At 45.1% G+C, this 27890-nt stretch overlaps 2 protein-coding genes across 4 annotated transcripts in view; both read left to right on the forward strand.

The window, feature by feature from the left end:
- Positions 1 to 13901, forward strand: part of LOC103362557 (pleckstrin homology domain-containing family A member 5-like) — an 81455-nt gene extending 67554 nt beyond the window's left edge. For all 3 annotated transcript variants that reach the window (XM_008288936.1, XM_008288937.1, XM_008288938.1), the window contains 6 exons: positions 2619 to 2810; positions 2977 to 3117; positions 3677 to 3796; positions 6228 to 6373; positions 7246 to 7412; positions 10163 to 13901. In XM_008288936.1, the coding sequence (XP_008287158.1) occupies positions 2619 to 2810; positions 2977 to 3117; positions 3677 to 3796; positions 6228 to 6373; positions 7246 to 7412; positions 10163 to 10197 (801 nt within the window). In that variant the 3' untranslated portion in view covers positions 10198 to 13901. The remainder of the gene's footprint in view (positions 1 to 2618; positions 2811 to 2976; positions 3118 to 3676; positions 3797 to 6227; positions 6374 to 7245; positions 7413 to 10162) is intronic.
- Positions 13902 to 17238: 3337 nt separating this feature from the next.
- Positions 17239 to 27890, forward strand: part of LOC103362558 (zinc finger protein AEBP2-like) — a 12876-nt gene continuing 2224 nt past the window's right edge. The window contains exons 1-6 of the mRNA XM_008288940.1: positions 17239 to 17816; positions 24826 to 25057; positions 27046 to 27153; positions 27239 to 27425; positions 27557 to 27681; positions 27788 to 27855. Coding sequence (XP_008287162.1) covers positions 17293 to 17816; positions 24826 to 25057; positions 27046 to 27153; positions 27239 to 27425; positions 27557 to 27681; positions 27788 to 27855 — 1244 coding nt within the window. The 5' untranslated portion in view covers positions 17239 to 17292. The remainder of the gene's footprint in view (positions 17817 to 24825; positions 25058 to 27045; positions 27154 to 27238; positions 27426 to 27556; positions 27682 to 27787; positions 27856 to 27890) is intronic.

The following is a 27890-nucleotide window of genomic DNA, read 5'->3' on the forward strand; positions in this document are numbered from 1 at the left end:
TTGTAGTTGTGTGAGAATATTATTGTATGTAGTAATTAACACATTTGACTGGCAACATAAAGCGTCCGGCTTCAGATGTAGGGAGGAAACTATGAGAAATTGGCTGAAACGGAAACAATAAAAACCCTAATTGGAGCAGGAGGGAGAGTAAAACTTATATTCAGCAGACATAAGTTAAGCAGAAATGAAGAGTCTGCATGACACAAATATTTCACATTAAAAGCCTTCCTTGTCCTCAAAGGTTCTGTGGACCTAGCATTAACAGGAATGTTGCTAAGCTACGATGCGACTGGTAGGTAGGTGAGGCTGACATCAGTGAGATCAATGGACAAACAGTAGAACTGCATCCTCTCCTGTCAAGAAGAGATAATTACGAAGTGAATGAAAAGACATTGAATCACTGTTGCAGGAGCGTGGACATGAACAAGTGCTTACAGACAAAGCTCGGACGTGTTTCCTTGCAGACATGCGGATGTGAAAGCATGAATTGGCCTTCACATGCTTTTATTCTACTTCTTCCTGTTCCTTGCTTACTGAAACTTGACACGTCCTTGTTTACATGCAGTCTTGGTGCGTTCAGTATCATGCACGTTTCCACTGCATCAGTTTCATCAGTGCAAACGTCCTTTCATACTCTGCTACCTCGTACACTCTGCTGCTCTCACTGTCTCACTCAGCTCCCGCCTCGGTATTCCCTTGGCTTGTTGTAAATGCTTGTATTATTCTAGCGGTGGTCTTTCACATTAACAGCCTTCCAGTGACTTACTGTCGTAGTCCTTCATGCCAGGGTTCTAACTCTTCCCGTCCAAGCAGTCCTCGTACCAGCCTTACTGCCAAAGCTCTCCAAATGACTAAATTACTGATGTAGTCGAAGGATGTAGAACAGTTGTGCTCCTTTTCCACTGCTTTAGCTTTGGCAGACTTTCAGTTCAGATTCTTAAAAGAAGTTTAATTTTATGTGAATCATTTTGTCGGCCTGTCTAATTAAGAAGAAGGAGAGAATTTTGATAAGGCACTGAATAAAAGTTGGTGGCAAAGTGCCTCCTTCTTATCCACAGAGCCTAATGAAGTTTATTTTGGAGTTACTGTGATAGTTCTAATGTGAGCTACAGAACCAAAGAATGACTGCAGGACTCATTTCTGCTACATCGAGGTTAAAAATACAGAGACACTGTAACTACAGATGAAAGCATGACACATTTACCCAAACACCAGGTGTGATGCAGCTGTCCCTGGTGGCCTTGGTGCCTGCTCTCGCCCACAGTGCTCTGCAGCGCCAGTAGGAACCGTACTGTACATGCTGACTGCCAGCACTCACCCACAGCTTAATGAAATCATGCTGCTACAGTGTTCGGCTCCAGTGTGTGAAAAGAGTTGAATGAACCCAACAACGTACTGACCGTTTTTTCATGCCAAAGGAAGGCTTAGAAAATTCATTATTAACCATCCTCTGGGAAAATTCAGTGTTTCCATTTTGAGATCCTTGTTGTTTGGATCGTCAGCCAGTGGACCCACACTGAGGCTGGTGAATAAACTGAAAGTTGAATTTCTTTCATTATTTGTTTGACAAAAATGTTGGGGTTTTTTGTTTTTCATGGAATCAAAATGTAGAAGATTATTCCTGGTCCCCACAGGTGTTTCCATGACTGGGAATGCCGTAGAGTAATCCTGTTTACATGTTTACAGACTCAGCATTTTCAACACTACTCTGCACAACAACACGCTAAATGTATCTTCCAACAACCTGACGACAACATGCTCCTCTGTGTACTGTTTTTGAGCCATGCTGCATTTATTTTATTGATCAAATATGTTTCATTCTTCTTGGAGTCTGTCTTGCCGTCTCCTCTCTGCTCTGTGGACACACAGCCTGCAGTTCAGCTCAACAGTCGCTGATTTTTTGTCATGTGACTGTCGGTCACTGCTGAGGTCGTCCTTCCATCTCAGTAGTGCTGAGGAGCAAAGAATTAGTTGCTTTTTGCAGGATCTGGTGCAAAAAGTTTGTTTTGAGCAAATATTTGAAGGAGACAGAGTTAAAATGATTTTTTATTATTAGTTTTACTGATGAAACAGCACATCACACATACTTTACACACACGTTTCCATGATGAGATGCCAGAGCCTGTTGTTTTCCTGCTGGCTTTTATATCTTATTTATTTACTTCAATCCAACGGCGTCACATGAACCAGTTAGAGATGCACAGATATAGACAATTACATGCAGAATGAGTGGCATGTGGCATCACACACTTCGTACTTGAGCTTCAGTATTTTGTAGCTCTTGACTACCAACAACTTTTCAGTTTCACTTTTTTGTTTTTTTCATTTGCTTCCACGCTTTAAATTTATCTCGCAAACCAGCATGAAATCAGTTGTTCTGTGTTGCTGGAGATGCCTCCTATTGCATTGATACCCAAAGACAGTGAGATGCACAGTTATGTATCATCTCCACAGCTGAAATAACTGATCTTGTGTCTACTGATGTTCATGTAGAAATTAAAATACAGGTCCTAGAGGACTCCATACACCTCAAGAAAATGTAAATAGTTGTTAAAAACTACACAGAATCACAGTTTAAGGCAAGATGAAAGTGTAACACTGGGTCTTGTCCTGTGCAGGATCGTCCCAGGAGTGCAGTGGATCAGACAGGATTTGGGGAAAGAGAGGTGGGCAGGACGAGGATGAGCGTGGAGGAGCAGCTAGAGAGGATAAGAAGAAACCAGCAGGCCTCGTCACTCCGTGAGAAGAAGAGAGAAACCCCATCTCGCTCGCCCTCCTTCAGCAAAGACAACCCGTTCATCGTCCTGCAGGTGAAGTCGCACTCACACGCTGTACACATGGAGGCCTTCATGACAGTGCTTTCCCTGAGACGTTGGCGCCCGTGTTTACCCTTTCCTTAGGCTTTGAAAACTGTCAAACATTTTCAGTCTGGAAGTTAGTTTAAGTGTGTCTGTGCTGCTGTATGTGTGCGTGCAGAATCGTGCCCAGACGGAGGGGGCCTGTGCAGACCCTGTGGAGCTGGAGGCGGCTCTGCAGCAGCTAAAGGCGGCTCACATGGAGCAGAGCAAGATGGCTGCCGAGGCGGCAGAAACGCACACAGACACGGTGCCGACACAGGTTCAATGGACTTTTTATTTACATTGTTCAGATCATAGTCATACCCAGTTTCAGGAAGATGTGAATCTCTGCTTTTAAGTTCCACCTGTACCATCATTGGTTCTTCTGTGACGTCCTGTTGTCTCCCAGAGGGCCATAAAGGGTCATAAACATGTGCAGATGTTCTATTTGGATGACGGTTTTGGGTTAGCTGTCTTCTCAATGGTCTCCTACTAAATTTCCAGCTGTGAGAAAAGGGTCTCTGGATCCTCTGTGTTGCTCCCAACACAAACTGCTGTTCTGCTCCTTTGTACGCGACATGAACTTATTAACTGCAGACACAATATTACATGATCAAACTTAGTACACCTGCACTACACATATGTATGTCATACCCGTTTTCAGTCACTTATTTCATTCCTATGCTTTGCTGCTTTTTGTCAGAGTTATTCTACAGAAACAATAAAGGGTGTTTGATGTTCTGCACCGCATGATGTACCAAAGAAGTGTGTGAAGCCCCACACACTTTTTCTGTTGATTGTACAAACAGCTCATGACGCGATTCTGTTTCAACCTGCAGGAGGTGCAGAGAGCGGAGGAGGTGAAAAATGCCAGGTGTGAGGAAAAGCAGCAGGACAGGGATATGACCCTGCAGAGTGTGAAGAAGCCACAGGCTGAGACCAACAGCATAGACAGCGAGGTACTGCAGACACGCCACCTTGACTTCCCTTCACATTAAAATTAAATGACTTGACATGTCTGTAGAGAATTCAGATGTGTTTGTAGTTTTTTCTGAACAGCCACACTGGTAGGCAAAGTGAAAAACTGTCCGTCCAGGAGAAAGGGGAGAGGTGCAGTGTCACTTAAGTCTGGGGGTAACAGCGCACACATCACTGGTGCCTCCAGAAATGTTTCATAGGTGTGGCCAGATGGGGCTGCTGACAATCTGTGGGGGGCACAAAACCAAAAACCATAGCTATGTTTCAGAAATTCTGTTTTCCTGTTGTAGTCCAGAGGCTAGTTAAACACTATGTCAAGGTGACAGTTAAGAAATGGCACACCTTGGTTTCTTATTTTATAGTTAATACTACCATTTATATGATGTGCAATGCTAGCTAAAGGTGCAGCTGACATTTTGGTTGTTGGGATGACGACTGTTCAAAATGGTCCAGAACAAGTGATGCTGCAGAGCATCTGAGGGGAAAGCGCATACCCATAATTCAAACATGGATGGCTTGTTTGTGATTCCAACACTAGCATTCTGTCCACATGGGATGATAATTTATCAAACTAAATCCAATCATAGTGCAATACAACGTGTGTTTATCGCTGAAGGACTACCGATTGCCTCATTGACTAGAGAGGTCACATTCAGTAACGCTTCCATGATCTGTGATCCAGAGAAATCTCCCCAATAGAAAAGCTTAATAGAAGAGATGGATTTACGTGGATTTTAGTAAAAGAAAAAAAAAAAAAAAAAAGGTTAGTTTTTGACAGTAAAGTGATATCCTGCTGTTGTGACGCTTAAGACTCAACTGTGCAACAAATCATTGAACTGCAGCTTATCGTTGTGTGACAGCTCACCTGTCTGAAGGGAGGAAAAGTGCCATTTGCTGCTAAATCCTGATAGATCCTGTCTCCACGTCAGGGATCCCATTAGTCCTGTGTTACGTGGTGCTTTAATGTGCACAGCTCTCTCTCTCTTTGGAGATGCTCGTATTCATTCTGCTGCTATCTTATGGTGCAGGTGTGTGATATACTCAGAGGACAGACTCCTACAAACAGCTGGAAGCAACAAACGAAATGTGAGCTCCAGACAACGTTGAGGTCTTATGTGCTATCTCTGATGTCTATGGATGGGATGCACACAGCCGGACAGCGTAGTTGCATTTACAGCATCAGAGTGTCAGTAAATGAACCTGACCTGTCACATGTGGGTTGGCCACAGAGGTGGTCAGTGATTGGGATGGTCGTAAAGGTCACGCATTCAAAATCTGACTTCAGTAAAAGTACAACAGCATGAGTACTTTATGTGTACTTCACCAAAAGTAAAGCGATTGCTTATGCAGAGAGGCCTGTTTCAGAATAGTATTATATTGTTAGATGATAATTACTGATGCATTCATGTGTTCATCACGTTGACGTTGCAGCTGGTTAAAGTGTATCATGTATCAAAGCAAAGCAAGTGCAATACATCAGAATAATAGTTATCAAAGTAAATCCACTTCCCACCACTGCGTGTTGTCAGCAGAAGAGCCATAACTGTTGCACTAAACAGTGTGTATATAGAGCCAAACAGAGGAACCTGCCGGCAGAATAAGGGAGAAAATTATAGTGAATGGTGGCATCCAGCAGACTAATGGCCAGCTCACAAATCAGTGAAAGGCACGGTAGTCGTTTGAAACAACAATATGTGTGGTGGAGAGCTTCGCCGGTGGTAAACTGCTACAATAGTCGGAGGTGGCAGGTGGAGGACAAACAAAGGAACTCCAGCTCTCACTGTTAAATTTACCGTCTATAATCCCAGGCCTGTCTGCCACAGAGCAGCTAATCGGCCATTGTGTCTCCCAGTGTAATCTGGGACAATAACAGAGGATTTTTTGGGGAACGTGGAGGAAGCCAGGTTGGCTTTAGCTGGCTTATCTCCTGGATTCAGCCAGCAGTAGCAGCTGGGTCTGGGCTGCTCTCCAATGGGATGCCACCGGAGCGTACACACCACCCTCATTCCTCAGCAGTGCAAGACAAACACTGACTCATACTTTCATTCATTCACCATTGAAGCGATTTCTTTATCTTTTATCTTTTATTCATCCAGTTTCTCATTTGTTGACTATTTTATTTTGATTTTGTTTGATTATTTTTTGGTTTTCACTTGCTGATTGTTTTTATCTGATATCAGATTTACTTTTTCTCAAGCTTGTACTGCAGGTCACAGCACTGACAGCACAGCTCCTGTTGAAAACTAAACCATTTCTTTTAGTTATACTGCCCTTTACACAGAATTGTACATCTTTTTTCTAACAAAAGTATGTGTTCTTGTGTGTGTGTGTGTCTGTGTGTGTGTGTGTGTGTGTGTGTGTGTGTGTGTGTGTGTGTGTGTGTGTGCGTGTGCGTGTGTGTGTGTGTTGCAGCTGTGTGAAAGCCAGAGGGTGGTGATTCTGGACCTGGGCACAGAGCCTCAGCGTGTGGAGATTGTGAACTTTCAGCCCTTTGAGGATGACGAAAGCAGAGAGCAAGACCTGACCAGCTCTCCTACAAACACCACCACAGAAAACAGGTGTGTGAGTTGTGCGTCTGTTTAGGACCGAGTGGGGCTGTAGACCTTGGCATTTGTGTTTGTACGGAGGTCAGTTTGAGGGTTAAGACTTGGTGTTAGGGTCAAGACACATTGTAGAAACACATGTTAGTGCGTGCTGCTTACAGTATGGCTGAGTTTTTAGTTGGTGCTGTGTTTCTGATTCGCTTCACATGAGCTGGTTCAAGCAACAAAACCTACCATGACCACTAGAAGGTGTCTCTCCACCTCTAGCTTCAAATGGCTTTAACTTAGCAGGGCTCCGCATGGCCAACATGCTTTCCTCTTGTAGGCTATAGCAGTCTGAGTTACACATGTGACGTGGATATCATCCAAAGTTAAAGGTAAAAACCCTCATTGGTACTGTCCTGCCACTGGGAACGCCACAGCTCAACTGCAACTGAAGATAGAATACGATTTCATTTAGCAGACACTTTTACCCAAAGCGGCGTACATCTGAGAGTAGATCACATTCATACACCAGTGGTGACAGAGCTGCCATGCAAGGTGCTGCCTGCCATTGGGAGCAACTTCAGCTTCAGTGTCTTGCCCAAGAACACTTCCACTGTGGAGGGGATCAAACCACCAACCTTGCAATTAGAAGACAACCTGCTCTGCCACCTGAGCCACAGCCGCCCCAAAGATGTAAACTATTCAACAGACATGAGAGATTACTATGAATGCTTCACCAGAAAGACGTAGACAGAGGTTTATTTACTTGTCAACGATAGAAATATGACTCATTTTATGTAGCTCTATGGGATCCATGCAGCCAGGTGTTTGGAGCCACATTCTAGTGTTCATTATTGTCGCTGCAGATTAAGTGTGACCCCCTTTGCTTCTGCTAACTGTAGCTTCCAGACTCCAGAGCCTGAGACGCCGAGCCCAGAGCCTAAAGAGGAGGAGACGGACGCGAAGCAGCAAACCACCAGAGAGGAGAGCCTGGAGAGGAGCCTGGATTCATACAACAAGCTGACAACAGACAACAAGAAACACAACAACAACAACAACATGTTGGCATGTAAGTAAGACCTCCTACAAACAATCTCTTTCCAAGAGTCGACACACATTCCACCTTCTTCCAGAATGAACAACGTTATGACCACTTAAACACCTTTAAAGATGCTCTGATATTAAAATGGTAAATCTGGCAGTTTTTCTACAGTAAGACTATCTTTTACTCTATAAGATATTGATAATAAAATGAGGCTGTTAAACTAGTACAGTCTGAAGATTTCACAGTTTGCTTGGTGGATAGTAAAATATTAGACCTTCGAATGTTCTTCTGCTCTTTATTAAGGTTGATGACGACGTGTTTTACACTCAGTGTTTCTGAATTTGGACATAGAGGCTGTAGCGTAAAATACAAAATAGATATGTACAGATATTAAAAACAGGACAATTTCTAGATTTTCAAAGACTATATAAGTGGAGAAAATGAGCACATTTAAACCATATGTCGGTGCGTTTCTGAACATTGGACAGAACCATGCAAACTGTGGCGCCCTGCTTCCAGTCCTGCATGAACTGAGCTAATCACATCCTGACTTCAGCTCTGTACTGAGGACAAACATAAGACGAATATCTTCTCTCAGAAGGAAAGTGAACAGGTGCATTTTCCAGAATGTTAAAGTATTCATTAACTCATATTGCTTCCCAGTTGTGACGCCTCTCTGTGGCCAGGAGCATAAGTCACACTGTGCAGCTGCCAGGTGTCTGCGTGTGTTCCTGTGCGTGTCTGATTTCTTATTGTGAACATAAGAAAAGCTCACTGACTGAAGGTAAATTCTCCCTTCAGGCAAGCAGCAGGGAGAATTTACTTCTTTCTTTCTTCACCCACACAGCTGCTGCTCCTGGAGGCTGAAGTTTAACATCACAGATGTGTGTGTAGTTTACTTAGGACCCATCAGACTGTCAGGAGAAGCATTTTTGTTTCAGACTATCTGAGACACACTGCAGCATCTTTTCACAGCGAACCGAGATTTGCAGACTTCCAGCCAAAGCCATAATGTGTGTTTGTATTTAGAACCATTGTGGAGTTTAACGGGCTGATAGATGGCTGTACTTCAGCATTTAGAAGAATACATTTTCCACACTATTTGTCAGCATTAGTTTTCCACTTTGGAATGATCCAAATCAATAGACAGATGGCACCGTCTTCTATTTTAGTTCAGTTTTCATTCCCCACTGCTTTGAGTGGTTGATGAGCACAGGCCGCAGGAAAATGGAGTGACTCGCTTAACAAATCAGTTTTCTTCATGTCAATGAAAGTCGCACTCCCACAGCTCTGTAATTCTGTGGCATTGAGTTTGTGCACCTGTGTGGTATTTTGGTATCCGGCACTGAGCACACTGAGCGCAGGTGTGAGGAGAGGCACAAACAGGTGGGACGTTCATTCAGCCGTGGCAGCACAAAGAGAGTCATTGGTATTTTGGTGTGAAATTCATCTTAGACTGCTCTGAGGACCCACAAAACCCTCAAAAATATACATGTTCTCAGTTCTGGCTCATAAATCTGCTGCCACTGAAACATTTTCCAGAATCTGGATGTGTTTAAATCAGCACAACAGTGAATTTGAAATAACTGCAGTAAATCTTTCTACCTTGATTTCTAAAATAGTATGAGTGGTTCCTACGGGACCTGCGATCCACAGCTGCTGTGTATGAAGGGATTTAGTGAGCTGAAGGTAAATCCCTGCAGCAGTCTGGAGGCAGCAGGACACATGTATTGATATGTGTGCTGAGTTAAGACGTGCACTGACATTATACTGCAATCAAGTGACAGCAGGCCAACACACAGTAACCACACACACACAGCTCGACCCCCATGGTGAGGACTCAGACCCTCTGTTTATGTCAGATGTTGTTTATCAGATTATAACTTTTTATTATTTGTGTCATTACCAATTTTATTTTTTAGAAAAAGAAGCATTTCCTGTTTCATCCTGGAAGTGCATTGAAATGACAGTAAAGAAGTTTGGGGGGGGGTAATAGTTTCATCTGTTTGTTTGTTTTTGGGGGTTTTTTGTATTCATTGTTGGAAGTTGAATAAAAGCCCACGCTATCTGCACCTGGCTGCAGATTTGAGGTGTTCATTCAGGTCCAGGCACCATCCACACATCAGTCTGACGTCCTCCTTTTGTTCAACTGTTGTCGTCACACCTCACCGTGTTCAGCTCGGCTGTTGCAGCCAGCGATGCTATTGGCTAAGGCTAAATTGATGAACCACCACACCTTCTGGTTTACATACAAATCCAGCACTGCTGCACATTTTATTGCTGCACACACATGAACTGAAACAGCAGGTGTGCTGCAGACGCTTGTTTAAAACAGAGCTCCTACTGCGTCCACAGACTGGATCCATCAGTTTTCTTGTGCAGGAACATGTGGTGTGTAATGTAAACAGGCAGCGCCCTCTAGTGGGGAAATGATAAAGCTACAACATGTAGGAACGCAAACAACGCCACTCCTGCAGCACTTCTAAAATGAATCAATTAAAATGCTCCACATGGTGTTGTTTCACCAGCAGATATTCACTGGCGGTAGAATGCAGGAGTTTTCCGTTTTGTTAATTTGGGCTTCATTTACTCGAGTATAAAAGACGTATTTGTTCATCAAATGGTCAGAAGTAGCAGGAAAAGGCACAGACAGCCTCATTAGTGCACTTTGCTGTACTGACTGATCTTGCCGCCCCTCATGGGGGCAGTATGGTACCAACAGAGGCAGAACAAGTAAAAATATCATGTATTTTCATTCTCTCTCCTCCCTGCAGCGCAGACGTTCACCTTGGTGAGCAGCGACACGTGAGTGATGCTGGCCTCGACATCCGCACCGGCGTCCCGTAGAGCCCAGATGTAGCCAGTCTGCACAGAGCATGCTCCATGGCTTCCTGCGTTTACAACAGAACTACTTTGACACTACTGTTACATGCCCACATGGAGAAGGAGAGAGTGTGACGGTGCTGCTAACCGACTGACCAACACCCAGACGAGCAGCCATCACATCCAGACAGGGAGAGGCAGATGTACTGTATCTTTAGCACCTGTTAGATCTGTCCATACTGATATGTCCTCAAGCAAAACATACATCTATGGAGTCCCATTTGTCCCCAAACATGTCTGCATTAAAAAAAAGATTGTGAAATGGTTTAGTCAATGTGAAGGTTACAAATGATGTGTTTTAACCAAAACCTACCCGAGCAAGCATACAATTACAATAAACCCTTTTTCTGGGTTCCAACAACCATTTTAAGTCCATTACTGGAAAGGAAGCAGTAAACCAAGGACCAGGCGATTAACTCAAGGGTAGACTGAAGTTTTAAACCACGTGACCAAACTTTGTCATCCAGTCAAGCACAGAGGTTTAATAAGAAAGGGACGTGTATACGCTAGTTTGTTTCTGATGGCTTCCTGTCTTGATGAACACTAATGCTGACAGAAAGATGGAACTTTTTCAAATCAGCACATACTTCTTAGAACAAGTATCATCTGTTTAGCCAGTCGAGTTGTAAAAGTGGATCAGATGTATGTTTCCTCCGCTCTCCACATGTGTCGTCCACTGCAGTTCAGATTTATTGTTCTTGCCCACGAGGCCTCAAACACTGGGGTAGGTGTTGGTAATGAGGCTCATCTTTGTGCTCCTGGTGTAACCGTCTCCTCTTTGTGTCTTGGTCCCAGAGCTGTTCACAGCCTGTTCCTTTTCATTTTACAGATTACAGAGATTTACAGAGATTGAACTTTTTAAGAGCTTTGTTTGTCTGCTTCTTTTAAAAGCTTTCATTTAAATTCACAAGACGCAGCCTTTTATATTCTAAATCTTTCCATTTGAGATTTAGAAATGGTTAAAGGCAGACTCATTACGCAGCTTTATTCATTACTGCCTCGTACTGTTCCGCACAACTGGTTTAGTAGAAAAGTAGAAAAATAAAACGAAGGAGCTGGCAGACATTTTCCCCAGTAGTATCTGAGGATTTCATTGTTTTATGGTTTTAGTCCTTCTCCTGGAGAGGATAGGAATTTGGGCACATTATCAGGACGTGTTGGGTTCCATCACGGTACTCCCTTGTGCTGTTTGCTTTCTTTAATGGACAAAATCTCTAGAAGCAGCCACAGGATGAAAATATTCATTATAGTCTCTTCAGGATTCATGGTTCTGTTGGCTTCCTAACACTGCGACCTCACTGACCTACGAGGACGTGGCTGGAAAGCAGAGTGAGCTGGGTAGCTGGCTCTGGGGTGAGGAGTGACTTGTTGCACCAGGGTGAAGGACTTCAGGCATCTGAAGGTCATGTTCATGAATGAGGGGAACATGACGGGTGGATTGTACAGGACTGTTCAGGTGAAGTAGCAACTGAAGCTGAAGGTAGAGCCTCTGGTTGTTTTAAGTCGACTTTTCAACCCTTATCTATGAGCTTTTGGTAGAGACCAAAAGAACAAGATAACAAATGCAAGCAGATGAAACTAGTCTCCGAGGCAGGTGCTCATCCTTAGTGACTGGATGAGGAGTTCAGACGTCCACAAGAAGCTCAGAGTAGAACCGGCACCCATTAGGGCTGGTAGCATTTTCTGTTCTCCGGATATTCAGTCCAATTAATGACGAATATCCCGAACAGTTGGGAGGGGATGGCGGCTGAGTATTTGTTCTGCAGGGGGGCACGCAGTCTCTGCCGGGGTGGAAGTGGGCGGGACACATGGACAGACAGCATTTGGCTACTAAGACCAGTTTAGGTGTATCCGCCATCAGTGTCGGCGGCGACCAGGGAGATATTCAGAGAATTGATATCCCGATTCCAGCACAGCTAGCGAACCGTCGGCTAGTCGGCTATTCTGGTCCAGCCCTACTTCCCATATAGACAGGAACCAGCTGAACTGGTTTGGGTGTGTTTCAAGAAAGCATGCTGGACACCTCTGTAGCATCTGAAGGCCATATTCATAAGTGAGAGGAACACAGGAAGTGGGGCTGATGGGTGAACTTTATTGGACGTTTAAGGTGAAGCAGGAGCTGAAGTTGAAGACGATGGTACAGCTTTAAAGATCAGAACCATCGCCGTTGGTCATGAGCTTTGGGGAGTGACTTAAAGAAGGAGATCATGGTTGGATGTAGGTAAAGTGAACAGGGTGACAGGGTTCACCTCAGACTGGACGAGGAGCTCAGACCTGAAGGGCACCAGTTGAGGTGGTTGGAGGATGTGGCCAGGATGCATCCTGGATGCCGTTTTATGGGGGTTTCTGGAAGGCAAACTTTCAATGCCGACTTCCTGTATTTATAATGAATATTTATCACTAAAGCCTGTTTGGTCGTTGTACGTGTAAAAAGGCAGCGTGTCCAGATGCTGATTGAAACACGTACCTAGACTACTGCATTTTTAAACGGTTCCGTCCTGTTCTTTGGACCGTCTCTCTGCATCCATCAGCTAGCTCACCGTCTAAAGCCATCACAGACGCTGGGTGCCAGTTTTGTTTTGCTTTTTTTTCCTCTTAAAGGCCATGAAAGAATATTTCTGGATAAACAAGAATTACAGCTATAAATAGAACAAAACCATTTTACAATCTTTATCGTATGTGTGACTTGTTTTGGGGTAATAAAGCACCATAGAACTGTGTTGCCAAATATATACACACACATCGATATACAGAGCTTTTGATACCTTACTAAGTATTAAAGTCATCTTAACATAATTATTAATAAAATTAGATTAATCTACAGATCTGGAGGAGGGAATGTTGGCTGTTTGTGAGTTGCTGAAGGCGAGTGTAAAGCTGTGTATAGGAGCACTTTAGAAGTCTCACCACAGATGGGCTAAGCACCAAAACCCAACACACATGCAGTGCTTTATGTTACCCCAAAGTGACCGCTTTGATTTTAACCTGCTCTGATTTTGATTCTTTGTGTTGATTGAAGACTGGAGGATCCCTTATCGCTCTGCATTTTCTCACCTTATGCACCGACAGCACAGCATATATTTTATGTATGTATATATATGATATATGCGCTGCTGTTTTTCCCTTTTTTTGGCCAGGACACAGTGTTTTGATGAAGTTATTTATGCCAAGCAGATGGTTTGAAGTCGGCCGTTCACCACACACGCAGTATGTGAATGTGTTGGATTGCAGTCTGCTTGTTCAGTTTGTGTGTCTTTTGTTTGTCTCTCTTTGGTTTGCATCACTTAGAAGATACACAGTGAAGAGGCTACGAACATGACACGGATTGTGATTTTGAAGCTGTGGCAGGTGGTGATGAATCGGAGAATAGCACATGTACGAAGCAATAAGTAGGACTGTGGAGCTCCAGGACACAAAAGAAATTTAAATTATGTATAAACTGTAAAAAATAAAGACAAAAAAAACAAAAATAAAATAAGATAGCATAATTTATGTACACACTGAAAAGAAGAAGAGTGAATATTATAACTATAAGAGGTTATTATTAATATTATTAGGGTCAATATGCAAAAAGTTCATACCCCATCTGTTTTATATCATGTGAAATAAATGTTGATGTTCTTAAACATGCTTGTAAGTTGTTGTTTTTTTTCTTCTTCTTTTTTGAACTTCTGCTTTTCAGCCGGTTCTCTTCACACTGTGGTTGTGCGCGTGGTTCCCAACCTCTTGGCTTGTGACTCCTTCAAACAGACAGAAACGAACTGGGCCTTTGATGATCGCTTTTTATGACATTTTTTATGGGACCTCTCTGACGGCCGTCGCTGCCTTGGGCATAACATGATACAGTTAACCCCAATTTTTTTTCAAGCTGAATTTTAATTTAGAATGTATTTTTCCTCGACCAACATGTTTTTTGGGGGTTTTTGCTGGAAATTACATGAATGGCCAAACATGCTGAGACACTGTGTTGAAGATGTTACGACAAACTTTTGTGTATATTCGTAAATTTTTACCAAAAACGGCAATGTCCAAAATTATTCATATTTCTTGCAGAGCTTTCTAATTCACTATGAACCGAGAACAGCTGATGTGATAGTTCTCTTCTCAGTTACTATCCATCCGTCGTCTCTACACCTTAAACCTCACTGTGGGGGGCTGGAGTCTATCCCAGCTGACTCAGGGTGAAGGCAGGTTCACCTGGACAGGTAACCAGTCTATCACAGGGCTACACTTAGAGACAGACAACCAAGCACACTCACATTCACACCTACAGACAATTTACAATCACCAAGTAACCTCAACATGTTTCTGGACTGTGGGAGGAAGCCGGAGAACCCGGAGAGAACCCACGCTGCACGGGGAGAACATGGAGACTCCACGCAGAAAGATCCCGGGCCTAAAATTCAAACCCAGAACCTTCTGGCTGTGAGGCGACAGTGCTAACCACTGCACACTGTGCCGCCCACGGTCAAGGAATGGTTTACAGAAAACAATATGAGAACATGTGAAAGCAGCTCAGCCAGAATCCAGATCCAGATCTCATCTGGAATCTAAGGAGGAAATCTGAGTGATAGTGAGGAAGCTTTCAACACTAAAGACCAAAGAGGAGTGGCTCTGATTCCCAGTGGAGACATGCAGGATGGTTCCTAAAACATGTAAGAACTGTTTGATTCATGTGGTAGAAAGGCCTCAATATTGATTTATAATTCTGGGCATGGCATTTTTAGTAAAAACAAAAAGACAAACACTGAAATAGTTTCAAAAACATTAAAGTCTTTAATGCTGTGCTTTACTGTCTTTGGTCACTTGTTTATGTCATTTCCAGCCAGAAGAAACCTAATGATTAAAAAAAAAATTCACCATAAATCCACGATTGGTTTGGCTATGAATGATTCTGGGCTCTACTGTAAGCACCATGTGGCTGGAAAACTCCATCCAAGGTTGATGACGATGTTCTCTGGTTGTAGGCACTGGAAAAGGCCAGTGGGTGGATCTGAAGGTTGTTCTGTCAAAACAAAAGGTCTGAAAAAGTTCTATTTCTGCAAAGTTTGCATCAAAGTGCAAAAAACAATATGCATGTTTCACTCATTTCTATTGTTGATGATTCTGCCAAGTGTTTTCTTTATTAACCAACCAGAAGTCATAGGTGGTGTCAATAAATGTACTATTATTATTGTTGTTGTTATTATTATTATTATTATCCACCAACAACTTTAAACCATCAAACATTTGCTGCTTCTGCCTGAACAAAAATGTTTCAACACTTAAAATGGTTATGAAATGTTTTCTATCCATTTTCAACACCTGCCCTGTGAGCTGTGAGCTGTTTAATAGCCCCACAGAGGGCACTTTCTCTGCATCCCAGCACAAGCAGCCAGAGGTAGGCCTTGATCTCAACGCAACAAGTCGAGCTCTGAGGTCAGCCCGGTTCCCGGCATCAACAGACCGAGCGGAGGGAGCGCTACTAACACCAGAGAGGCTCGGTGCCGTCCTGCCGGCTAAAGCGGACCAAAGGCGGCCGTGGTGCCTTCAGGAACACGCACCTTGCTGAGATAAGAACGTGCCTTTTCAGCACTTTCTGAGTTGGATCATTTTTCTGTTTGTCGGAACACGTGGAGCTGAGAAGCCACAATGCCAGAGCTCGTCTATTCTCACGAAGATGATTCACTCCGTGGGGAAAAAAAATCGGTGTGCTCCCTGAAGTTCAACAAGACCAGGAGAGCTCAGCATAGGTCAGCTATTTACTGAGATGTGGAGGAACAATAATTAGCTTTGCTTCATTAGCGTTATTTTTGTCGTTAGTACAATTAAATCGATTTATATTTGTTTAAGCATTGGGAAATATCTAACACTGCATTTAGGTGAGAGCTGCTTTGTTCTGTGTTCAGTATTAAAAGTGAACAGATGCGGTTCTAGACCATGTAAACAACAATAATAATACTTAATAAAAATTAAATGCATGTATAATATATAGTCACTCAACTCCTCAGAGGCAGTAACAGGGAGGACCCCCCTTCTCCTCCAGGGGGACACCGTAGAGAGGGTCAGTGACTTCAGGTTCCTGGGATCATACATCTCTCAGGACCTTCTGTGGGGCACCAACACCAACGCCCTGGTGAAAAAGACACAGCAGCGTCTGGACTTTTCAAGGTCACTGAGAGAAAGGTCCACCTGTCCCAGGAGCTGCTGCTGTCCTTCTATAGGTGTTCTGTGGAGAGCATCCTCACCCACAGCATCTTGGTGTGGTTCAGGAGCTGCTCTCAGGCTGACAGGAAGGCTCTGGAGAGGGTCAGGAAGTCAGCACAGAGCATCATGGGAGCACAGCTGTTCTCTCTGTCAGACATCTATGACACCAGATGTCTGTGCAGGGCCACAAGCATCACCTTGGATGGTTCTGATCCGGGCACAGCCTGTTCTCACTGCTGCCCTCAGGAAGGAGGTACCGGTCCATCCAGGCCCGCACATCCAGACTCTCCAACACGTTCTACCCAAGTCCAATACGGGTACTGAACTCACACTAGTCTCCACAGTCTGAACAGGGAAATGTATTCATCATATATCCTCAGTGTTCTTATTTCAACAGTGCAATATATTTATTCATTCTAGCGTCTGGCTGCTGCCGTGCTCATCGCTGACTGTATCGACGCCCTACTGGCTCCTTCTGTAAATATATTTCTGTATTTTTATTTGTCTTATTTCATGCTTGTATTTTGCACCACTGCAGTGATGTTTTAGTTCCGTTGTACTTTGTGTATGATGACAATAAAGCATTCTAGTCTGTTCTGGTTCCAGATCCACTGGTGTTTGCAGACAAACATCAAACTTGTTGGTGGCCTCGTGTTTCAGGGCGGAGTGAGACCTCCCGACAGAGAGACCAGCTCTGAGCATGCGGGGCGCTACGTCACGCACACCCCCTGCTGCGCTGTACGCTTAAAGCGGAGTAAGTGAAGAAGAAGAAGGGCAGCCGGAGGGCAACTTTTCACTGGAACATCCCCGAATTAGCTGCTCGTGCTCTCCCAAAATGCCTCAGATCACGACCGAAGGAGCCGAACAAGATTCTGAACCGACATCGACGCAGAACGGCACCGGTGAAACAGCAGAAACCGGCGTGGAAGGACAGGCCGAGCCGGACCCCAAACAGGAACCGGGCGACAACAACGAGAGCAGAGCAGGAATGGACGGGAGCAGTGGTCGCGGTGCGGCGGAGGGGCGCGGGGACAACCTGTCTCCCGGTCCCGACGCCGACAAGGAGACCGCCTCGCCGAGCGAAAAAGACGGTAACGACGGAGGGGAAGCCGGCGGTAAACTCTCCGAGCCGGGGAAAAGTCCCGTACAGGGGAGTTTGGCAAGTAGCACTGATTCCGCACAAGAGGGCTCCCGGGTGCTGAAACAAGAACAAAGAGAGGCAGAGAACGTGTCCTCCTCACCGCCGGCCCACCGCACAAAGACCGCGGAGAAAGCCGAGCACGGCACCAAGAGACGGGCCAGCGTGGAGCTGACCTCGTCGGATGGAGAGCCGCTGAGCCGGATGGACTCAGAAGACAGGTCTGTTCAAGTATAAGCGCTGTGTGGAGGCCTTCCTCCGGCTTCTAGGAGCAGAGGTGCTGATAGGTCACCGCACGATGCCAAGTTCAGCCTAAAGTTGGCCTGGAGCAGCTCGGTCACTGGTCCACTTCCGCCTGTAAATATAGTCCTCCTACATCCGTCTAATGGAGTTCATCAGAACTTAGATGTAGCTGCTGTCTGTGATCATTATCATTGGACCAGCACAGCTGATGTGTAGAAACAATATTAATACAGTTAGTATTATTGGATGTCCCATTAGCCCACGTGTGCTTTATTCAGACGGATTAAACAGAACTCTGCATGTGGACCAGGATAGTCAGAGGTGAGCTGGTGAGGCAGGTCTGGGGTGGCAGGGAGTCACTGGTCTGATCAGGGGCATCAGGAGTCCCTGTTTTATCCTTAATGCTCAGTCAGTGAGGAGGTCTGACCTCTGACCTGACAGCAGGACCTGATTCCAGTCAAGGTCATCTGGAGACCAGTTCATTTAATCAGCTCATTCTGTGCTCGATAGAAATGTCAGTAAATGATGAGAATGCCCACAGAGGAAGAAATGAGAAAATACTGAGATATTTTTATTATTTTTATTATTATTATTATTTTAATCAGTTGACCAAATTGTTGGCGGTTAATTTAATAGTTGACAGCTGATGTGGTAATTTCTACATTTTCTCACGTAGCTCAAGTTTTTGATTCTGTGTAGAGACGGCAAAGAGGGATTCACCTTATCATGATGTGTTCAGTTTGGCCGGTGGCTCCTCAGAACAGAGAGATGTTTTTAATAGTGGAATACCCAAAGAGGCCAACATGTTAACAAGAAAACCAAATATTACAGGACTTAGTGATCACTTTACTTTGGACTTATAAAAAAAAAGAAAGAAAGTTTGCTTCAGTTTGTTTTTATGGAATCTTTCTGACCAGATAAACACAGAAACAGACTCAAACCCATCTGAAGCAGCAGCACGTAGGAAGACAAACTGCGGTCAGTGGTTGCTGGAGAGCAGATGTTTGCCATATGAGTATGCTTTTAATGCAAACAGAACACTTGCTGCAGCTGTTTCCTGGTGAAAGCCTTCGAGCAGGTTGACTTGATTATTGGATATCATGCCAGGAAGCAGCTGCAGGAAGTGTTGGGATATTGTCTCAGGGGGCAGCTTATCTTTTTCATTAGCTTTTGTTAATTATTAGGTTACTAATCGCGTGTAACTGCAGTTAGAAGTTGACGTTTCTCTGCGACAGCCATGAACAGGTGCTCACAGCGGTGGAAGGCGACCACCCACGAGCAGCACATGTCCACGTCCCTCCTCTGGAACATGGTCTGTAATCTGTGACACATTTTCTGATATTAGTGCCGTTTGGCCTGAATATTGGGCGACCCTGATTAGAAGACCAACTCCCGTCTCCAGCGTTTGTTCCTGAGAAAAAGTCTTTGTGAGGACAGGAAACAGATCAGAAAGTTTCTCTATGGCGCTGTTCAGCTCAGAACAAGCGAGTCCTTCTGTTTAGAGCACATTAATATGCACATTTTGAACTATTGCATTCAAAGAAATTACTTGACGGTGCAGCAGTTTAGAAACAAATCAATTCTGCAAAAAATGTTTCTGTGCTGGAGGTGGACTTTTCTGAGTCTTGGGAGATGGGAACACCTTCACATCATGAACACGTGCCTCATACGACTAATCAGCTGGTTCTGCGTCTTTTATTGACTTTGCCTCTGGACCACATGAAACGGGTCTAATAGCAGCTGATGTGAAGAACAAGTGGTTGACAAAAAACTGGTTTAGTTCCCAGATTCTCCTCTGCTTCCTACAGCGATGAGAACTCAGTAAATATACTGGGACAGAGCTACGTGGTGTTCGTCACTTTCTCCTGTCGTGCTCGCTCATTATTTTTCATATTTCCAGCTGTAATTCTTGGCTGTTTGTAAGATTAGTTTCATGCTTCATTTCTTCAGTGAAGACGTCCTGAGACGCTGACAAGAGCCTTCAGAAGCTCCTGCAGGTCAAGCTGGGCTCACCAAACACTTCCAGGACTGACTGGCTTTGAAAGACTCGCAGCAAACTGAAATCAGCATTGAGGCTGCACACAGAGCTCTGTGTAGAAGACCGTGTTACACCGTAACTCTGTCCTGTTCTAAAACTATCTGATGCTGACAAAATCAGGCGTCTTGTCCTCGGCCTGTGATGTCGGCTGTAGTCTCGACGCCAGAGTTGCCCTGCGGGTCGTAGCTGATCCTGGAGCCTGAGCACCACCATCACTGGTCAGCTGGAATAGTCTGGCTATTGAGGGGCAACTCTTCCATTGTACTGGAGTGCTGGTTTTAATTTAGGTCCATCCTGAATGTTTCGCTGCCACTTCTGGCATCACAGAGAAAGTGTCATCAGTGGGCCTCTGAGCTGCTCTGTAGTGAGGAGGATACAGGAAGCTCTGCAGAAGTCGGCTGTGTGCACTTCAAGAAGCTCTACCAGCACGTAGAACAATGTTTGCATTCATACCAGTGATTAATGATCATTAGTTGATAATGCTGCACTATCGCGTCAGAATTTGCATCCCTGCTTTATTATGTAGTGTTCTCTCTGTTTAGACGTCCAGTAAAAGAATGACTCAGATAAACCAGGCTGACCAAACGCTACTACTGATATAACACTCGGCTTAAGGCTGAAATAGAAGCCCAGACTGTGGTTACTCAGTCCTGTGAGTCAAAGTCAGGACACCAGAGTGCTGTCACAGCTCAGAGCAGCCCAGAGGAGCAGAGGAACCAGCTGCAGGTGATCGCTGATCTATGATGGACTGTAGGTGGAACAAAGCAAAGCTCCAGAGATGGACCTGCTGAGTGTCGGCGCTCCGCTACGACCAGCCAACATGTTCAGTCAGACTGACAGCTGTGTGGTGGAGCTCTGTTCTGCTTGGTCTTGGCCTCAGACCGGTTCATGGTTTCTGCATGCTGGATAGGATTTACCTGCTCGTTACCACAACAACACAGTGCTCGGTGTTCATACTGCAGGTTTCTTACTTGCTGATGCTGCACAGTCATACGGTCTGGACCACTCATGGTGCCTGTCACAGACTTGGACAGGCCAAAAAATCAGAGCCAACTAGCCGACTTCCCTTACCTGCCTTGTTCCACCGTGCCAGAGGCTGCTCACCTCAGAGACCTGCTGTGGATCATCGTGGCCACACTGATGCAGACGCTGTGAATCGGCCCTTGATGCTGGAGATTCACTGATCCAACGGTGTCCGTGTGTAACGGTGTGACTGATGTTTCTTGCAGCCAGGTTCAGTGCGTCTGCTGAGACGGAGCACCGACCCGATAATGGGCCTGTGGATTTACTCAGAAACAGAACATGGACTTTTAGGTAAACTGTGTGAAGTGAGTGTTTGGGAATGGACACTGGCAGTAAAGCCGACCTCTGCTGTCCCCTGGTTCCATGAATCACATGTAGGAGGCGATGCGTCATCAATAACAGGACAGAAAACATTTGATTTAATTACTAATGAAATCAGTGAAATCATCTGGGAAGGATGAATGATTCATTGATTTTAAACTATAATCACAATTTGAAATGATGCACATTGCTGCCGTTCAGGATGTACGTTGTGTAACACGTCAGACACAGTTTAAAGTGTCCTGTATGTGGGTTTACTGATGAGTGACAGTCACACTATGGTAGTGCTTTATGTGGTACAGCTCCATTACGCTTCAAATCTGTTGCACAGTGAGTGTTGAACTGTAGCAGGACTTAAATAATTATCTTACCATCAAATTGCAGCATCTGTCATTAAAGAATCGTTCCGCCCTATAATCTGATAAATGAAAAGGTGTTCAGGGGGAAGATGGATCGATGGCTTAACGTCTTTCCGTCCCGTCTCGTTCTTTTTTTCTCCTTTTCATTGTAAACTTTGAGCGTGAACTTCCCCTCCAGACTTGAGCAGCAGATTGAAAGTGTGTGAATTAGTCAGCAGAGCCGTGATACCGCGAAATCCTGAAACTTCGCCAGAACTTGTCTAACCATGCTCAGCACATAAACACCAGTCCTGCCAACAAGGTGGGAGATGACTAATCCAACAGTGTGTGTTGTGAAACCTGTGCACACCTCCACTGCTGCACGTCACACACTGTACGGGTCACGGTACAGCGTCTCAGTCGCTGCTGCTGATGAGTAGAAATGACGTTTTTCCATCAGGTTTGTTCTCTTGAGTTTTGCCACAGTTCTCGCCCAGCCTGCTACTGCTGAGTCATGCCTGAGGACCAGCCTGCCACTGCTGAGTCATGCCTGAGGACCAGCCTGCCACTGCTGAGTCATGCCTGAGGACCAGGCTGCCACTCACAGTGAGCCGTCAGTGGTAGAAAGCAGAAGAACGGTTTCCCTGTGATGTGTGAAGGTGCAGATGGACTGTTGTTTCTCCTGAGCAGCTCTATGGACGACTGCAGTTGTTGAATGTGGCTCTAACTACCTGCTGTACTTGTAAGAAGTACAAAGACGCAGATTCATAGGAATATGCAGAAGATCCCGGCTGTGTTGTTCTGTGTTCAGTATGAAGGGCAGTGTGACTGTCTGCAGCAGACTTATTGTATATGAACAGATCATGTGATGTTTGAGGGCTTTATAAATCTGACCCGTGACCAGTCATGAAACCATGAATCAGCCTAAACCCAGTGGTGAGCTTCTGAAAAGACTCACCTGTTCACTGGAAGCCAAAGCTGTGATCAACACAGGCAGGAACAACTCTGAGAATTTTAAAATATGAAACCGACGTTTGCATTTTTCTTCTCCTCCACAGTTTTGTGAAACACTTTATAAAATAGAAATCCTCTCGACTGAGTCCATCTGTCCAAACTACTGACTGATGCACTGGAAGCCATTCAATATTCAGCATACCAGTTATTCTACAGTCCTCTCTTGTCCAAGTGAGGGCTGAAGGAAGCTCTTGGATGAGAAGTGAAGCATCTTAAAGAACCAGATAGAGGTCCAGCTGCCTTCTGCTGATGCTCTTCAGATTGACCTGGATGGTGAATCTACACTGACAGCAGTGTATTACTGTCTCACAAGAGCATTTCCCCGCTATCTGTTCCTCAACATTTATTCAGAGAATAAATAAACAGAGAAAGGTCTCAGCGTGTTTGACAAAGTCCTCACGAGCTGCCCAAATCGTACCGACCTCTGGTCCATTTTCATCGACCTCCTGGTCAAACACGGATCACAGAAGGATGTCAGGATGTCAGGGCGCTCTTAGATCGAGTGATTCAGTGAAGAAGATCAAATTCTTCTTAAAGCGCTATTTGGAGTATGAGAAGAAGCACGGCACCCCGCAGAGCATCCAAGCAGTCAAAGAAAAGGCTATGGAGTTAGTGGAAGCACAGAAGCTGCCAAGTAAAGACCAATTATACAGTCACACACACCCTGTTGTGTATGTCCGTAGACTGCAACGTGCCACACTTGACTTCCAACACATTTGTGGCTGCAGATTCTTATACAGGTTCCTCCTCAACGTGATAATGATGTTTGCTTGTAACTGTTTTTTTTTTGTTTTTTTTTCTCAAACCTTGGAGATGTGTGTGTGGTCTGGTTGTGGTGGTGATGTGTGCATCTTTGTAGGGGGTCCTTTTGTTCATACATGCAGGTGTAAACAGCTGCACATCAGTTAGAGCCAGAGGTCGTCACACAGTCGTTTTCACTTCGCTTTGTACAGAGAAAAAATGTGAGCTTGACTGAGAATTTCTCCTTACCGTGTGCACACACACCCACATCCCTGGACAGAGGTCCACACACACACACACACACACACACACACACACACATGCCTTTAAGGAGAAGACCTGCAGGGCTTCTTGCCACTGCTGTGACACCAGCAGGGATGTCTTAGTTTATGTGGTTTAGTAGGTTTTAAACCACAACAGAGTTCACACAGGCGCTATTTCAACCAAAGCTATGAATGTGTGAAGCTTTGAGGGGGCTGCTCGTTTCATATCCCATCTGGAAAGGTGGAGAGAGAGAGTGGACAGCTCAGTCAGCTCTGGAGCTGATCACCTGCTGACAACGAGCAGGACTCAGGTGACTCTGAAAGGGAGGATGTATGATCCTCAGCTTCTTTGTTCTTGTTTCAGCTTGGTTTTATGTTTGTAATATATGACCTTACAGTAGGTAATGGGCCAATCACAATATCAGAACATTAAATGTGTTAATGAACAACGGTGGACATTTCACATGGACCAGAAGTTGTTGTTGTTATAAGTTATGCTGCTCAAAAACATTCATGTTTTCTCTCATCACTGACATGTCTGATGATACAAAGAAAAACAGCATTTAGTACATGAAAACTACAATATAAATATAAAGTTAGTACATAAACCAGTCGTGCCACTGTGTGTGTGGACCAACTGGTGAAAGTGGAGGAAAACGTTGTACATCAGTTTCATGGCTGTGTTTTTGATAAGGACGTGTGTGTCCTCACCGTACTGATGGTTTTATAAAAACCAGACAAGACAAAAACAACAGATTAGAATCAGCAGTGATGCTAATCTAAAAGAATGAGTTTTCCACTTATTCATTTCTTGTGTTTTCTTCTTCTTCAAAACCAAACGGTGGCACAACAGTCATACATGACGTTTAGTGGCGTTGTTTTGGGTATTTAGTCTGTGAGGACCTCTGTGTAACTGCTTTATCTGGCACCTAAAGGTTAAAGTGTTTTTAACATTACCGCCCTCAGTTTCAGATTCAGTTTGCAGCTTTCTGACAGCTGATCTAACAGTCAGTGGTTTCAGTCTCACACATCTCCAGAAGTCTGTCCTGCTCTCTGTGTGACATGTAGAGAGGAACGCTTCATATCTGCACCTGTAAAGCTGCTGCAGTCTGTCCTGACCCTCGTGATTTAGTTTTTCTAGCACGCTTCAGTGTTTCTGTTTTTGTTTGTTTTTGGTGTATTTTGTCAAGATCATGTGTAGCATCATCTGTTTAAGGTCTTCTCCCTCTCTCCTCTGTGTGTGTTCCAGTATCAACTCCACCCTGATGGACATGGACAGCACAGCGTCCAGTGGTCGCTCCACCCCAGCCATGCTCAACGGCCATGGCGGCGGCTCGGTGGCAGTGAGCAGCTCAGCGCCAGCAGGAGGAAAGTCTCTGAGCTACACCTGCTGCTGGGATCACTGCCAGCTGCTGTTCCCCAGCAGCCCCGACCTGGCCGAGCACATCAGAGCCACACATGTGGACGGACAGAGAGGCGGGGTGAGTGTCTCGGTGTGTGTGGCATCACAGGAACAGAGCTGATGAAAACACAGGTGTGGCTGCTCGTAGAGAACAGCTGGTAGTTAGAACGGAACCACAAAAAGCAAAGTTGAATATGAGCTCAACATGTGACGGCCAGCGTTGACGACAACACACGAGAGCAAAGTTTCATTTTCTGCCACAGAAACTCATCGCCTGAAGTTTTGTTTGGTCTTGAGCTGTTTTGTGATCAAGGCAGGTGACAGTGCAGAGCTGGCTTTATATGTCAGCGCTGACTACAACACACCACCACAGTGCTAACAGGCCTGTTCAACAGCCACCAGTGCAGGAACACGACTCAAGCTTGTTTATACTCGCAAGAGTGTGTGACATAACAGCAGAGATGATTGTAGGTCAAACCAGAAGCAGTGCTGGCTTGCATTATGCAAATCCTGTCGTCGTTGGCATCCTGCACTGGAGTACTATGACTGGAACACACTGAATATTTTTTTGCCAAACAATTAGGATGTAGTCTAAGATAACCAGGGCGCACTAGAGTCCAGATTGCTCGCACACTTCCTGGTTATAAAGCTGTCCATCAACAGTTTTTTTTTTTTCCTGAGGCACAAGGGAAATAAAAGTCAGACATGATTCAGCTGTTTTGTTTCTTCTTTTTCATCATGTGCAGACTAAGAATACTAAATGGGCACCACTTCAAAGGCATTCATCTTTATGCAGGTTGTACAGGACTGTCGGTACCTCAGATCCAGATCCAGTTGACCATCCTCAGTCCTGTTCATCTAGCTCACTGGATATAGACCACTAGCCCCCTCCACTAGTCCTGTAGCCACTAATCCAGCCAGCCAGCATCTTTTAATTCTGAACTTAAAGTAAGTTTTGACATCGATTTCCACAAAGTGCTTGTTTTTACACATCATGGAGCCCAGAGTCAGTTATCCACTGCGTACTCATGCATTTGTTCCAGATGTAGCACAGCTGCACCGCTGGACACCAGGATGTTAAGCATCGATCAGAACAGAGCGTATTTTAGCCAGTACGGTCCTGACAGAACAGTACTACGGTACTGACTAAGGGCTGATGGATAATCGGCCCAACCAATTATTGATGCTGATTGGTATCATTATTTTGATAGACTGATTATCAGAGAGTTTGGCTCTGATGCAGCCGGGTCGTTCTCCCACCCACAGCTCTACGACACAGTGTCTGGTACCGCTGTGGAGTGGGTCAGTCACACTCCTGTCACACTCCTGGAAGCTGTGGATGTCGTTTCCTCAGGCTTCTGTAACTCCATTTTTTTTCTGTGTGAAAATGCTTTTTGGACCAGGCTGTGCCATGTGATGGTCCATGATAGGGCTTAACTGATAATTAGTTTGTTTTGTTTTGGTGCTAATGATCAGTAATAGAAGAGACTGAGGCGTGATGTTTGTAATCAGAGTAGATTTGCAGCAAAAATGAAAATCTTGAGCTCAAAATTTAGAACAACACAAACTCCAACACAGAACTTTGGTGAAACTTTGAATGTATTTGCTTTGCATCCATCAAGCACTGAGAACCTTTCAGTATTCATCACCAGTATTGATAGGTCCTTACTGGGGATGTGTAACCAATCAGACAGTGCCGTGGGCGGAGCATGGCTTCAGATCACATGCTGTATTTTTAAAGTGGTTCATTTTATCGGGAATCTGTTAAAACAGTCCTGATAGTCTGGAAAATGCTGAATAACAAATCTGGTGATCAGTCGGTCCTGATTTCACAACGACTCACTGAGTCACTGACGTGGTTACGTGGTGGTTCCCTTCAGACATGGAGGTTGTGTAGTTCCGTTTGTCATGCTGTGAAGGTGTGCAGGTAAGCAGAGGCAGTGTGGGCCGTTCTGGACAGAAGTGGGAGCTGCTGCCTGGATGTTTGTTCACTAAACTTTGCTAAACTGTTCCAGCGCTGCTACAATGTGTGTGTGTGTCCTGACTGTTTGTGTGCGTGCCCCCCAGGTGTTTGTGTGTCTGTGGAAGGGCTGCAAGGTGTACAACACTCCGTCCACCAGTCAGAGCTGGCTGCAGAGACACATGCTGACCCACAGCGGGGACAAACCCTTCAAGGTGACGACACACAGCTCACATCACACACTCCATCATGTCCGTCGGCTCGGCTCACACTCACCCCCAACCGTCTGTGTTCCCACAGTGCGTGGTGGGGGGCTGCAACGCCACGTTCGCCTCACAGGGGGGGCTGGCACGCCACGTCCCCACTCACTTCAGCTCCCAGGGCTCGTCCAAAGTGTCCAGTCAGGGCAAAATCAAGGAGGAGTCTCCGTCCAAGGCTGGCCTCAACAAGAGGAGGAAACTCAAGAACAAACACAAGCGCTCGCTGCGTATGTACCACACACAATGTACGGTATACTGCATGGCTGCATACGTATTCACTGTATTCCCACACCGTTACACACACACACACTCTGACAGGATAAAATGAGACGCATTGAGAACCATTTTCTGTTTCCAGCACGACCTCATGACTTCTTTGACGCTCAGACCATGGACGCCATCCGCCACCGAGCCATCTGCCTCAACCTGGCAACACACATCGAGAGCCTGGGCAACGGACACAGCGTGGTCTTCCACAGCACGGTGGGCACACACACACACACACACACACACACACACACACACACAGTTGCAGGAGGTCATGTGTCACGCCGTGCAGCAGAGTGTAATTTCATGTCTGTGTGTTCAGGTAATAGCCAGGAGGAAGGAGGACTCTGGGAAGGTGAAGGTTCTGTTACACTGGACACCTGAAGACATGTGAGTCCTGCTCCTCTCCCCTGCCCCCCCTGCCC

The sequence above is a fragment of the Stegastes partitus genome, unplaced genomic scaffold (genome assembly GCF_000690725.1).
Source record: "Stegastes partitus isolate 25-593 unplaced genomic scaffold, Stegastes_partitus-1.0.2 Scaffold583, whole genome shotgun sequence".
NCBI classification, from domain to species: domain Eukaryota; kingdom Metazoa; phylum Chordata; class Actinopteri; family Pomacentridae; genus Stegastes; species Stegastes partitus.